The 14,529-nt window shown below is 52.3% G+C and overlaps 1 protein-coding gene across 2 annotated transcripts in view; it reads left to right on the top strand.

The window, feature by feature from the left end:
• Positions 1-14,529, top strand: part of STRN4 (striatin 4) — a 24,954-nt gene extending 10,425 nt beyond the window's left edge. The window contains exons 6-18 of one of the 2 annotated variants that reach the window (XM_080909077.1): positions 1,482-1,623; positions 4,606-4,765; positions 5,285-5,398; positions 5,749-5,843; positions 7,101-7,276; positions 7,360-7,407; positions 8,042-8,163; positions 11,261-11,431; positions 11,563-11,703; positions 11,984-12,082; positions 12,282-12,368; positions 13,379-13,610; positions 13,842-14,529. In XM_080909077.1, the coding sequence (XP_080765203.1) occupies positions 1,482-1,623; positions 4,606-4,765; positions 5,285-5,398; positions 5,749-5,843; positions 7,101-7,276; positions 7,360-7,407; positions 8,042-8,163; positions 11,261-11,431; positions 11,563-11,703; positions 11,984-12,082; positions 12,282-12,368; positions 13,379-13,548 (1,525 nt within the window). In that variant the 3' untranslated portion in view covers positions 13,549-13,610; positions 13,842-14,529. Of the gene's footprint in view, positions 1-1,481; positions 1,624-4,605; positions 4,766-5,284; positions 5,399-5,727; positions 5,844-7,100; positions 7,277-7,359; positions 7,408-8,041; positions 8,164-11,260; positions 11,432-11,562; positions 11,704-11,983; positions 12,083-12,281; positions 12,369-13,378; positions 13,611-13,841 lie in introns of both variants that reach the window. The other variant, XM_080909076.1, reaches the window with a different exon arrangement.

Genomic DNA, 14,529 nt, shown 5'->3' with positions numbered 1-14,529 from the left:
CCATTTCCATTACTGTATAAACCAGACATGGAAAACAGCTCATGCCTGGAATCCTGGTACTCAGAAGGTAGATTCAGGAAGGTCAGAAATTCACGGTTACTCTTTGCTACAGAACACATTTGAGGCCAGCCTGGGCTACATAAGACCCCGTCTTAAAAAATAAATAAAGAAAAAGTAACAGAAGTAGTGCCTCTCTTGGTGGCTGGAAGGGAGGACCACTTTGTGGGGGTGGCATTTGGCCAGAGAGTAGCAGGAAAGAGTCTCTGGGCAGGGGAAGTACTGGAGACAGAGGGCTCAATGTGTGTGGTAAGCGGGAGACTGTGGCATGGTTGCTGCAGTGAACACATGAGTCTTGTGGCCTGTGGTCTGTGGTGAGGCCAGATCTCAGGAGGCAGATCACAGAGCACCTCCTAGGCCACGATAAACAGTGGATGCTTACCCACAGGGCTGTGGGAAGCCAGTGATTTCCAGCAGAGGTACATCATTTGACATCTCAGTTTGCTTCAAGGAAAGGTTGAGGAAGCAGGGAGGCCAGGGCTGTTGGACCTTAGCAATGGACAGGTAAGAAATGTGCTCTTATAAAAGACTTAGAGGTAGGGGGAGAGAAGGAACTGTGAGGAATGGAGGCATCTCCTGAGGTCAGGAACCCGAGGGAAATAGCAGGAGCTGGATCAGCAGTTGTGCAGCAGTGTGAAGGGGAAGGTGCTGTGTGCCCTATGAAGAGCCCTAAAGATGTCTAGTTTACCAGCACAGTGCTGTGTTTGGAAGGGATCGAACTGCACAGCCTGGGGGCTCTTCAGCAAGAGATGGCAAAAAGAGCTAAAGGAGGAATCAGCCAGTGAGGAGGCAAAGGTGGGTGTGGAAGGAGGAAGTCCTCAAAAGAAAGTGTTTTGAAATTGATTTCCATGGGAAGCAGTAACTGTCTTGGCAGGTCACAGCTCTGGTGTGACAGTGGACGGCGGGAGAGAGGGCAGGAGTCTGTAAGGAAGCAAGGGCATCTGAGTCTGTCTGTGCCACCTACGCTTGGTATTGGGGTCTGGCTTCCAGGGAGACAGGCAGCGGAGGAGACTGCCTATATGGTGGGACAAGGCTCTCCATGTCCGTGTTAGTTGACGGTTGAAGAGTTGGAGGTGACTGAGTGTTACAAGTGGCTGCTGCCTCTGGCTGATTAGGGCAGGGAACTGCTGGGCAGGGATATCTTCTTAGCCGGCTCATATCTGATTTGGCCACACGTGGGGCAGGAATGTTCAGGTTGGGGGCTTGCGTGTGACCACAGTTGGAACTCAGTGTTGTGGGAGGTGCAGCCTTAGGCCTATACAAGGGTTCCAGGGATGATGGTACACGGCAGACTTGATAGGAGGCTGTGCACGCTCAAAGCCAAGGCTTCTTGGGGCTTAGGAGCTCAGCTGTGTCTGGAGTGTCTCCTCTCTGGGTTCTGTCACCTGGCAATCTCTCTCTTGTCTACTTCCCTGTCTTGGCAGGAATGCAGCTGGCAAAGATGGCAAGGAGCGCCTGGGTGGCTCCGTACTGGAGCAGATACCCTTCCTGCAGAACTGCGAGGACGAAGACAGCGATGAAGATGATGAACTGGACAGTGTGCAACATAAGAAGCAGCGTGTGAGGGTGAGCCTTCCACTACTCTCCTCTGCCCTGGCCCAGATAGTACCCCACCCCACCCTCCCATTTATGGTCCTGCAGGCCAGCTCAGTGCCCTGACCCCACGTAGGCTGTCGTTGTTCAGCTAGTCTGTCCCTCAACCCTAAGTTGAATTTTTTTCCTGTGACTCTTGCTGTCTGTACCCAAATCCTGAAAAGGGTGTTAAGCACAGGCCCTCAGTAAAGATTTGTAAATGAAATAAATTTGTCTGGACCCAGGCCTGGGTGACTTCTGGGGGGTCAGAATGACCTGGGGCATATTCTGGTCTGCTGTTGTGGACACTGACCGTGGGGCAGCTCCTATCTTATCAGCATGTCCTCACATCTGGCTCCCAGCACCCAGAGCACCCAGTGTCATTTACTTTTTGGGCTCGGTACTTCTGGGCTCTTCGTTTTTCCTTCGGAATTTTGTCCTTGGTCATGGACTTAGTTGCCTTATTGAGCATCAGCTGAGCCCTTCACAGCCCAACTCTGAGCAGGTATGGGACAAGAAGGCACAGATCTAGACCACAAGTGGATCAGTAGTGGCGGGGGGGGGGGGGGGTTGGCCACCTGTAGGATGTGCTGAAGTAGAAGCAGAGACACCAGTTGTGGGGAAGACCTCGGGTTTCCCTGAACCCCACTTTCCCAGTAGCTTCTGTGGCTCTTTCCCACTCCCTTCAGTCACCCCTTCTCTGCTTTGCCCTGGGTCTCCTGGGACCATCTGTTTTGTCAGCTTCCAGAGCCTCTGGGTTCCCTTCTTCAAACCTTGACCACCCCTTAGGGTACGGGTTGGGGGCGGGGCTTGGCTTTCACTCTTTCTCTAGGGTTTCTAGCATTGCATGACTTAGACAGGGCCCTGTCCTGATGGGGTTCTGATGAGAGCAAAATACACACCTGGAACCTGAAGGAGGGAAAAGGATAAAAGGCATCTTTGAGTATGTGGACTGGTCAGAAGCTGGAGTCCTCTGCTCCTCCCAACCCCTACTTAGGACTATCTTTTCTTTGTGTGTGTGTGTGTGTGTGTGTGTGTGTGTGTGTGTGCGCGCGTGCGTGTGCGCATGTGCAGGCGCGAGCGACTTCATCTGGAGACAGGAAGTCTGCTTAAGACCTATCTGTCCTGTGGTTTCTTGTTTTGTTTATTTGTTTTCATTTTGAGTGTTTTATGTACGTATGTATATATGTATGTATGCACATATGTATCCGTGTATGTATGCATATATTAGTCAGGGTTCTCTGGAGGAAGAGAACTAGTGGAATAAATCTATACGTAGGAAGGTAGATTGATTATAGGCTGTGTTCCAGATTGTCCAGCAGTAACTGTTCCCCAATGAAAGGCCGGAAAATCTAGTAGTTTTTCAGTCTACAAGGCTTGGTGTCTCCGTATATGGTCTTTAGTATCTGCTGAAGTCAGCATATGTTTCAGCTGGTCTTCAGTATATGCCAGACTCCTGGAGAAGTAGCACCAATGCTGCTGAAGGAACGGGCTTGCTAAAGATTGCCAACAGGCAGAGAGCAAGCTTCCTTCTTCCACATCCTTTTTTATAAACAGTCAGCAGGTGTGGCCCAGATTTAAAGGTGGGTCTTCCCGCCTCAAAAAATTTAATTAAGGATATTTCCTCACAGGTGTGCCCAGTATTTAAGTTTTAGTGAAGCCCAAATGTAATCAAGTTGACCAGTGATGGCTATCATGGTGTATTTATTGTGGTTTTGACACAGGGTTTCTCTATGTAGTCCTAGATTATCCTGGAGTTTGGAATATAGACCAAGATGGCCTGAAGCTTAGAGATAGCCTCCTGCCTCTGCATCCTGGGTGCTGTGATTAAAGGCCTACACCACCATACCCAGCTTACCTTGTTTTATTGAGACAGACAAGTCTCTCACTGGACCTGGGCTTGCTGATAAGTCTCCAGTCTGGCTGACTAGCAAGCCTCAGAAGTCCTGTTTTCCTCTCCCCAGCACTGGATTGGAAGTTTGTGCTGCCATAACCACCTTTCTATAAGGATATTGGGGATTGAACTTGTGGCCTGATGCTTACTTGCTTGGCAATCTCTGTCACCTGAGCCATCTCCTCAGCCTCTCAGGACTTTAAAAAGTCCGAATGCCGTTTTCTCTGGGAAGTGGCCTCACATTCTCTTAGCTACGCACAGCAGACGGCAGTCTTCGCTTTAGTTTGATTTTGTTGTCTGTGGTTCTGGCGCGCAAAACCAGGACTTTAACACTTGCCAGGCAAGCACTCTGTCGCCCAACTTCAGCTCGTTTATTTGCTTTTGAGGCAAGGTACCATACTGTAGTTGAGGCTAACCCAGAGCTCCTAGCCACTCTTCTGCCTCAGCTTCCTGCGTACTAGTTCAGGCATGAGCCATCACACCCTTCTTGTCGCTGACTGTTGAATATCGTTGAGACCTGCCGTGTTCACTGGACTTGTCCCCGTGCCCTATGGGCGCCTAGATCCAGACCTTGTTCCACCCTGGGGAGTCAGTTGTGGGTGCCACTGTCTGTTGGTGCTGCCCAAGGTTTGGGCCCAGTTTGCATTTGGGGACCTGGGGCAATTGGCTTTATTCTGCTTAGCTTTGCTCCCACACACATAGGATGGGGAAGGGGCTGCAATTTGCGTCACTGTTCACAGGGCTGTGGGCACCGTGAAGCCGTGTCTGAAAGCTCCTCCACGAGTCACTGATTGATGCTCATGCTCAACACACTGCTTGGTGACAAGTGTGTTGTTGCTGTAGTTTTATGCCCAGAGTGGAGATACGGGCTTCTGTTCATCTGCCTGCAATTGTGTGTCTGTCTACCCCAAGGGGTTGTATCATGACCTCCTGAGAGCCATGTGCTGTAGGTAGAGGAGCGCCCACCACACAGTGTTTAGATCTAGGCTTTGGAAAATGAGCTGATGGCTTCTCTTTCTGGGAACCAGGTGGGTTTGATTTCTGGACTCCAACCCCTCTCCCCACTTCTCTTCCCGTCCCAGCTCCCATCCAAGGCCCTAGTACCTGAAATGGAGGACGAGGATGAAGAAGATGACTCGGAAGATGCCATCAATGAGTTTGATTTCCTGGGCTCAGGAGAGGATGGAGAGGGGTCTCCAGATCCTCGACGTTGTGCTTCAGAGGGGAACCCCCATGAGTTGGGTAAGTTGAGGACTGAGAGGCCTGGCCAGGGCAAAATCTGACCCTGCATACTTCAGCTGCTTCCTGTCCAGGGCTCTGCCCGGACGGATATACTTCCTGTGGTGGGTCAAGGATAGCTCAAGCCCCAAGTCAGAGCCAGGCCCTTACTCTTCCCTGGAAAGTCCCTGCAAGCTGTATTCAGGCAGCTCTGCCAGAAGTCAAGCTCCGGTCCTCACAGGAGGTGACCAGTGCCTGTCTAGCTCAAGCAAAGGACAGGATGAAAACTTATGGTGAAGAGGGGGATGGCTGTCTTCCTGTCTTGTGACTCCTGACCAGAAGGGCCTTGAGGTTTACTGGGTCTAGGGCAGGGCCAGGATTTGCCTGCCACCTCTCTGCCAGTCTGTCTCCTCAGTCTGTCCCTTCCTGGGGTCAGATCTTTACAGCTTCCACTGTTGCAGGAAAGGTGTCGGTAGTGAGGGGCTTCCCTGAGAGATTGGCTAGAACTGGTGGGCAACTCTTGCTCATTCCTCTTCTATGCAGAAAGCCGTCGGGTCAAACTCCAGGGAATTCTTGCTGACCTCCGGGATGTAGATGGCCTGCCCCCGAAAGTGACTGTCCCACCTCCTGGCACACCCCAGCCCCGGCCTCATGAAGGTAATCTCCAGCCCCACACTTCAGTCCCTTGGGGTCCATGACAGAGGGAGGCTGCAGAGCTAAGCCTGGGGCTTCTGTGTCCTCAGAGGTAAGGCCCAGCCTCCAGTCTGCAGCCTCCCTGTCCCAAAAGGTCGTCTGTCTGTCTGTCTCCCTCTCTTTTTGTCTGTCCTCCCTTGTCTGTCTGTCTGTCTGTCCCTGTCTTCCTTTCCAGCTGCGATTCTTGATCCTGTCTTCCTACCTCTCTTCCTTGCTCCTCATCCTTTCCGCCTCTCTCTGCCTCTTTCTCTTTCCTTGGCCCTGTCTCCCCGCCCACCCCTCCCCCCTACCAGGTTCCTTTGGCTTCTCCTCAGACGTCTTCATCATGGACACTATCGGGGGCGGGGAGGTGAGCCTGGGGGACTTGGCAGATCTCACCGTCACCAATGACAACGACCTCAGCTGTGATGTAAGTTGTTGGGATGCCCCATCGGTTCTTGGCTCAACTCTGACCATGTGACAGGCCTGGGTTCTGTCCTTTTCCTGTGAGGACTGTGAGAGACATTCCACAGCCCCGGTGGGCAGCTCCAACACATCGTGCCTGACTAGAGGGTGCCTGGGAAAGACCTCACCAAGGTGCAAGGTCTTCACTTCATGCCCTCCCTCTCTGGGGATGTGGGGAGATGATTGGCAGCCGTGCTCCCCTCGTGACAGGCATTCTGTGCTCTGCACCTTGGGTGGGTCACTGGGACTTTCAGGGGTAGGTTTGGACAGAAGGTCAGGTTACTGACCCCAGCGAGGTTGGAGATGTGGAGACTGTAGAAGGCTGGGCAGGATCTACCTGGGATTATAGTGCATGGTTCCTCAACCTGTTCCACAGAGGCCCTTCAGAAAGAGGGCAGCCCACTTGAGCACAAATCTGGTTCCTAAGAACCATGGTGGGCACTCCAGCTGAGCACAGGTGAAGGGGGTCTGGGGTGCTGAGGCTTTCCTGACAGCTCATGGCGTCTCCCAAACCTGGCCTTCCACTCAGTGAGCAGCTTCACATTGCAGAGCACGTGCTCTCAGAGCGTCTTTCCCAGGGTCTGAAGGCTCTGTTCCCCAAACCTGTTTCCCAAGTCAGTCAGGGGTTGTTCCTTGGGACTGTGTAGCTTCACTACCTATCTCTGCAGTTAATTCTGACTTTCCCCATCCCAGCCTCAGGCCGGAACCAACTGTCATTCCACTGCTCTGCAGCCTCATCTGGCTTCCCATTACCCTGAGGCTATGCTTAGGATAAAAGGAATTGCCAGTTTCTAAATGGGACCCACTGTTCTGCCTGCCATTGACCTTTCTGGCTTCCTCTTGTGTAGCATGCTTCTGAATTTTGTGTGCCCCAGCCTTGCTGTCTCTACTCGCCTCTTGGTCCCTGCAGAGGAGGCTGGGGTGCCTAGGTGTCCCTTCCTCATACTCAAGAATTTCTGTTTCTGTGTGTTTAGGAAAGACCCACCTCTCCTTCCCAGGGGCCTCTGAACTGTGAGGCCCCAAAGAGTCAGGTTCCCCATGCCTCTCCAGAGCCTCCTTTGCTGCTTAAACCTTCTGAGTATGTGTGAAGGGCTCTTCTGAGGCACACAGAAAGAAATGTCAAGCTGGGGCCAGTCAGTTCCAGTCTAGACGGGGTGGTTGTCAGTGTCTGTGTGAGTGCTGGGACGTCCAAGAGGACACTGAGGCAGCTCCCCATCCCTAGCTGTCTGACAGCAAAGACGCTTTCAAGAAGACATGGAACCCCAAGTTTACCCTCCGCTCACACTACGATGGCATCCGCTCCCTGGCCTTTCACCACAGCCAGTCAGCACTGCTTACTGCCTCTGAGGATGGCACACTCAAACTGTGGAACCTGCAGAAGGCAGTTACAGCCAAGAAGTAAGGGTGCCACCCTGGAGGGTGCGGGGGGGGGGGGCCTTAGGATCTGAGGTCCTAGTGACGGGATTCCTTTTTCCCCACAGAAATGCTGCACTGGATGTGGAGCCAATTCATGCTTTCCGAGCTCACAGGTAGGGAGATGCTGAGCCTGCTCTAAGCCCTGCAACCCTGCAGCATAGACTGGGCTGCTGCCTGCTGCCCTGGAGACCTCTGTACAGTGGAGTCTTGGGTACACCCCTTACTCAGGGGACATCGTGGTTCCCATTGTGGTTTCACTGAGGCTCCCAGAGCAGAGATGCCAAATTCCCCATGGCATCCTTAAAATAACCCTAGGAAAGAAGACTGACTGATGGGAGAGCCCAGTGGGTAAAGATGCTAAGCTTGACAACATAAGTTTGGTTCCCAGGACTCATGTGGTAGGAGGAGAGAGCCAACTCCAGAAAGTTGTCCTCTAATTTCCACATGTGCATTGTGATATATGACAGTAAATACATTTAAATGGTGTTTAAAAATAGCTAGGAGAGCCAGGCATGGTGGCACACATCTTGAATCCCAATACTTGGGAGGCAGAGGCAGGCAGATCTCTGAGTTCAAGGCCAGCCTGGTCTACAGAGAGAGTTCCAGGACAGCCAAGGCTACAGAGAGAAATCCTGTCTTGAAAAACAAAAACCAAAGTAAACTAAAAGCTAGGAGAAATGCCAGGTTCCTAAGAACAGGGAGGCCTGAGCCCTAGCCGCCTTGCATCACCTACCCCTTACCCCACAGGGGCCCTGTGCTGGCCGTCACCATGGGCAGCAGCAGTGAGTACTGCTACAGTGGTGGGGCTGATGCCAGAATCCACAGCTGGAGGATTCCTGACCTCAACATGGACCCATATGATGGCTACGGTGAGGACAGACCCTGCCCACTCCTCCTCTTGTCCCAGCTCTGGGTTCCTAGTCCGGTTTAACATTAGTAGGTGGGGCAGAGGGAAATGAGGCAGGAGTCATACCAGTGAAGGGAGAGTTGGGCTGCATTTGAGGGTCAGCTTGAGCTGGCTTTTGGAGAAGCAGAGGCTAGCCTGAGTCAGGGCCAGAATGGGCTTGGTCAGCTTGGACTATGTTGCAGACCAGCTAAGGTCTTACTATAGGTCATGGATTTGTTAGAAACAGAAGATGAGCTGAGAGGCATTGGTAGGATCATAAATGGCAGGGAGTTTAGGCTTTGTCCTTTAGCCTTTAAGAGTTAGTGGAGGAGCTGGAGATGGGGATCGGTAGGTAGAGTAAAGCCCTGGGTCCATCCCAGTACCACATGAACTGAGTGGATCAGAATTCATAGGGAGTTTGAGGCCAGCCTGGACTACATGAAACCGAACAAACATACCAAACAAAACAACAAGCCATAAATCTTTAATCCCAGCCCTCAGGAGGCAGAAGCAAACAAAGCTCTGAGTTCAAGGTAGCCTGGTTTCCATAGCAAATTCTAGGCCAGCTAGAGCTACATAGTGTCAAAAAAAAATAATGCAGGTTTGTTTTGTAATGGAGCAGAATTGGCAGGAGAGATAACCACAGTCACAAGGTCAAGACCAGCTTGATTATGTGTTGGGTTTCAGGTCTGCCATGCCACAGATCAGCCAAGCTACTGTCTGGACATCGTGAATCCCTATTGGGGGAAAAATCTTCTCCACCCCAAGAAAAAGTTAGAGGAAATGATAGTCTTAGTGCTCAGGAGTCTGAGGCAGGGGATTTTAAGGTCCTGGTCAGCCTGGTCTGCATAGAAAGGTCTCGTCTCAAAAGAACACACTACATTGGACTTGCAAGATGGCTTAGCAGGTAAAGGGACCTTGCCACCACCACTGATGATCAGAGTTCAGTCCCCAGAATCCACATGGTAGGAGAAAGCCAGCACCATGAGGTGACTTTTCCTGCCGTGAGTTGGCTTCCTGCATACATGCGCACGCGAGCACTCACACACACACACACAGATGCATGCATGGATGCACGAATAAATAAATAAACAAATACGCATATAAGTAAGTAAAAGTGCAAGACTTTAATCCCAGCACTTGGGAGGCAGAGGCAGAAGGATTGAGCTTGAGGCCAGCCTGGTCCAGAGTGGCCAGGACTGTACACCAACCTTGTCTGGGTGGGGTGGGGTGTGGGCTGGACAGATGAGCTGGTGAGTGGGCAGGTAGATGGGTGAATATGAGGTGAGTAGAAGGTAACACTGACTTGGGAACACCCTCACCCGTGTTCTTGAGTGTTTTTTACCATCCTGAGTTCCTTGTTTTGTATTAACTCCTGTATCTTTGTTTTATTCCATTTTGAAACAAGGTCTTGCTCTGTCTTAAGGCCAGTTTTTAAGTCTGTTTTAAAGAAGTGTTTTACCCAGCAGTGGTAGCACACACCTTTAATCAAGGCCAGCAGCCTCTGCTACAAAGTGCATTCTAGGACAGAGAAACCCAGTCTTGAAAAAGAACCAACAAACAAAAGTCTTTCACTAGGAGAAATGGACACCAAGTCCCACCCTCACAAGAAGCTATTTGCAGTTGATTCCTGCTGAGGAAGGGAAATCAGTTGTTCCTGACCCAGTGCTACGGGGTCTGTCGGTGACACTTCAGGGCAGGCCTCATGCCCAGGAGTGGTTGGACAACACAAAATAGACTCCATGTTGTTGGGGTGAATTTTATGTTTCTTTTTTTTTTTTTTTTAAGATGTATTTATTTTATTTATATGAGCACACTGTAGCTGTCTTCAGACACACCAGAAGGGGGCATCAGATCCCATTACAGATGGTTGTGAGCCACCATGTGGTTGCTGGGCTTTGAACTCAGGACCTCTGGAAGAGCAGTCAGTGCTCTAACCACTGAGCCATCTCTCCAGCCCCTTTTTTAATCTTCTGCTGTAGTCTTAGTGTTTTAGAGAGCAAGAATATGGAGTTGGTTGGGCAGGAGAGTAAGTAAGGAGGTAGAGAGTCTGGGAAGACCTGGGGAGGGAAAGAGTGTGATCACACTGTATCTTAAGAAAAAGTTCTGTAAGTACATTTTTAAATGTCTTATAGGCCGCATGTGGTCATGCACACCTTTAACCCCAGTACTCAGGGGCAGAGACGGGCAGAGCTCAGTGAGGCAGCCTCATGATGAGCTCTGAGACAGTCTCTCTGTGTATCCCTGTCTGTCCTGGAGCTCTGACACCAGGTTGTCCTCAAGCTCCTCCTGCCTCTGCCTCCCTCCTGATGGTTGGAACTAAAGGTGTGTGCCACCACCATTGCTGGCCATATGTGAAGAAATCTCAGTTCTCCTCCCACTCAGTGTCCTTGCCTAGCTTCTTGTTGCTCGGTGAAGTCTTTTCACATGTATTTGTGTTGCAGATAGACGCGTGCCATTGTGTAGATGTGGGAACCAAGCCTAGCATAAAAGCAAATGCTCTTACCCACTGAGCCATTTCTCCACCCCCACCCTGCCCCCTTTAAAGACAGGATCTCACTATGGTATCCTAGCCATCCTGGAAATCTTTGTGTAGACCAAGTTAGCCTTAAACTCACAGAGATCCTCCTGCCTCTGCCTCCTGGGTGCTGTTTTATTCTTGAGCATGGCCTTGTGCTAAATTTGTTGTGACAGAATATAGAGTTGTACTTCCTGTCACAATAGCAGTCATCTGGGAAAGTCAGGCATCAGTCCTCAGTGAACTGCCATACTTCAGGTGTCAGCTGGACTTGACCCAGAACCATGTGGAGTCACCAGCTAGAGAGACCACAGAAGGTCCTTTGAGCAGCAAAGAGGCAGCCTTTCCCTCCACTGGTGCCCTGAGCTGCTGGCCTTAGCTGGCCCTGGAGAGACGGTGAACGTGGAAGCCTAATTTTCTAAGCTCTTGAGTTGCTCCTGAGCCTTAGAATCAGAGGAGCTTGTGGGCAGCGGACAGTCACCAGGATCCAGCAGAGATGCCGCCCTCGGGCCATTTGTTGTAGCTGGTTCCCTGACAGTCTATTTCCTCCTGGCCTGCCCAGACCCAAGTGTGCTGAGCCATGTCCTGGAAGGCCATGGGGATGCTGTGTGGGGTCTAGCCTTCAGTCCCACCTCCCAACGCCTAGCATCCTGCTCTGCCGATGGCACCGTCCGAATCTGGGATCCTAGCAGCAGTGGTCCAAGCTGCCTCTGTACCTTCCCCACGTCTGGAGGTGAGTTTTGACCCCAGTGTCTCACCAGCAGGATACAGAGCCCATGACCCTGGTGGCTCCTAAGGAGGGCCCCCAGCCACAGGGCAGGACTGGCCCTCTAAGTAGCTTTCTCTCTTCCTCTGTGCTCTCAGAACACGGGATTCCCACCTCAGTGGCCTTCACCAGCACCGAGCCTGCCCATGTCGTGGCCTCCTTTCGTTCTGGTGATACCGTTCTTTATGATGTGGAAGCTGGCAGCGCCCTTCTCACGTTGGAGTCCCGAGGGAGCAGCGGTGAGGGCCCTTGGCCAGACAGGCCAATAAGAGTGGGGTTTGAATGTCCATAGGACCCCGGTTCTTCCTGTGGTTCTGGGGACCTAGCCATCAGGTAGATGATGACAATATTACCCATATGCCACAAGCAGGAAGGAAACAAGGCTCAGTGGTAGCCAGCCAGCTTGACATGAGGGTTAGGTAGCATGTCCTCAATTGCAGAAGTGGCCTGCCCCTCCTGCCTCTGTCCAGTCCTGCTTTCATGTTCAGTCCTCTCCCCTTCCTCCCACTGACCCTCCAGGCCCAACACAGATCAACCAGGTGGTGAGTCACCCAAACCAGCCTCTGACCATCACCGCACACGACGACAGAGGCATCCGGTTCCTGGACAATCGGACAGGTGAGGCCCAGCCTTGGTTGTCTCGCCATTGTGTATTTTGGGGGTCTGGGGGGCATGGAACCAAGGGCAGAGTATGTTCAGATTACCAAGTCCTGGTGTCTACCTTATAGGCTCTCAGACTCCCTGCTCCTAGCCCCTCAGATCCCAGGTAAGGCAAGTCGTTGTGGGGACTCCCAGCCACTCTCTGTCCTCCCTCCAGGTAAATCTGTGCATTCCATGGTGGCTCACCTGGACGCCGTCACTTGCCTAGCTGTGGACCCAAATGGCGTGTTCTTGATGTCAGGAAGTAAGTTGGGCGCCTCTAGATGTTCCTTCCTCTGGAGGGTTGGAGGCAAAGGGGAGGGGCTACAGCCATGGCAGGCAACCTCACTCAGCGTTCTTGCCTCAGCCTCAGTGACTCTCATTGGCTCTGCCTGGGTGGGGGTGAGAGGGTTCTTGTGTTGCAGGCATGCGTTGATGGGCTCAGAGTTTGAGTACTCGATCCATCTCTGCTTTCAGATACAGGCTCAGCAGCCATCTACTCTAGAATGGGTGGATAGATCCCGCAAGCCAGTGTCAGCTGCAGTGTGTGCACATGTGCCTGTAGCTGTCCAGGCAGTGGTAGTGGAGGCTGTGGGGAGGCTCGGAGTGAATCACAGCTTTCTCTGCCTGATGATGCATGTACTGAGCAACCACACCCCAGGTCTCCCTCCCGGTGGTGTTAGACCCAGTCCTGATAGCAACTTAAGATCTGAGGGTCTGCTTTCTAGGCTGAGTCCCGGGAGCTTTCTGACTTGAGGAGCAGAGCCTGAGGCTCCCAGCAAAGGCCTAGCCTAGGCAGCTCTGCTGGTGTCACTTCTGTCCTCAGTTCCCTGAAGCCATTATTCCTCATTACCTGCCTGCTCCAGGCCCTGTTGGCCATTCCTATACCTGGAAGGCTCCCCCTCCTTAAGCCATGTTGTTTAGCCTATTACCTGGAGCTAGGATCTGCTGTTTTCATTTTTTCCTTGTACTGGGGATAGAACCCAGGACCTTGGGCTGGCTAGGCCACACCCTACCGCTTCGAGCTGTTCTTGCTCAGTCTCCCTGCAGGCCTAGAGCTGCCTGTTGTGTGTAGCATTCCTCCCAGAGTCCTTAAATATGCTCGGTGGTTAGCAGAATGGTGGACAGGATGGAGACAGAAAGGCTCTCCTTAGGGCAGAGCCACAGGAAGAGAGCTGAGCTGCTCCTGCCCCTAGGACTTTCCATGAGGCCAGGTGAAGGGTTCAAGCCCCAGGTCTGGGCTGAGACAGCCTCCTCTGCTCCACACCTGTGCAGGTCATGACTGTTCTCTGCGTTTATGGAGCCTAGACAACAAGACCTGTGTGCAGGAGATCACGGCCCACCGCAAGAAGCATGAGGAGGCCATCCATGCGGTGGCCTGCCATCCCAGCAAGGCACTCATTGCCAGTGCTGGTGCTGACGCCCTAGCCAAGGTCTTCGTATGATCCCACCTGGCCTCGCCCTGGCTGTACAGTGGCAGGGAGCGGGGCCAGGCAGTGGGGCTGAGGTAAGGACCAGGGCCGTTTGTGCTCTAGGTAGGAATGCAGATACCCGGTGTCCTTGCCCCAGAAAATACCCCTCTACCCACCCCACCCCCATGATCTACTTACCTGTCAGTTTGAGTTGTGTCAAAGCCCACAGTCCTGTGGAAATAGTGGCTCCTCTGAGAAGAGAAGGGGGGAATTGGGGCTAGAGTGGGACACTGCCCTAACCAGCTGCCTCCCCTTTGTCTCTACAGGCAGCCCCCAGCCTCCCTTTAGAGGCTCTGAGTCTTGGCCTCTTTCATCTTCCTGGAGCCTGGTGGTGCTAATGGCCCTTTCCCCAGGAATCGTCCCTCAAGGATGGCCTCTGGGGTTTCTGCTCATGCCCCATTCTCAACTTCTGACATAGCTGCCGTCCTGAGTTTCACACGGCCCAGGCTGGGTGTCCTTTGGGATCTGATTTTGTCCAAGATGAAAGAAGGCGCCAGGCTCCACCCCAGAGTGCCACCCTTCCTCATCTATCGGATGAGGGCTGTGCTGAGAGGGGTCTCCTGTGTGGGCCCCAGGTTGTCCTTTTGGACCTCAGTCTCTTCCTCTTGCTTTCCAACACTAACCAAGCCTCTGGGGCCAGGCCTTCCTGGGGAGAGCTTCCACTCCTCCAAGGCACTGTCCTCACCACAGGCCCTCCTTGAGGTGTAGAGGGTGGAGTGGGTGCTGTGCCCCTAGCCCAGTGTATATCTGTATAAAGGAATGGGATTTTAATGGCGCCCACCCCACACTATCACTGTGTGATAGTCTGTCAGTCTCCTTGCTCCACACTTTGCCCTCTATTTATTTCACTCTTTATTTGGGTCCCACCTTATGCCCTTGGTTCCCCTTTCAGGTTCCTGTTTATAAGCCCCTTCCTTTTTGCCCCAACTTGTATGTGAAAAAAATCTGTCTCAA

This window comes from Micromys minutus (genome assembly GCF_963924665.1).
Source record: "Micromys minutus genome assembly, chromosome: 32".
In the NCBI taxonomy this organism is placed as follows: domain Eukaryota; kingdom Metazoa; phylum Chordata; class Mammalia; order Rodentia; family Muridae; genus Micromys; species Micromys minutus.
Note: the sequence above shows the minus strand (reverse complement) of the source record. Positions and strands in the feature narration are given on the sequence as shown.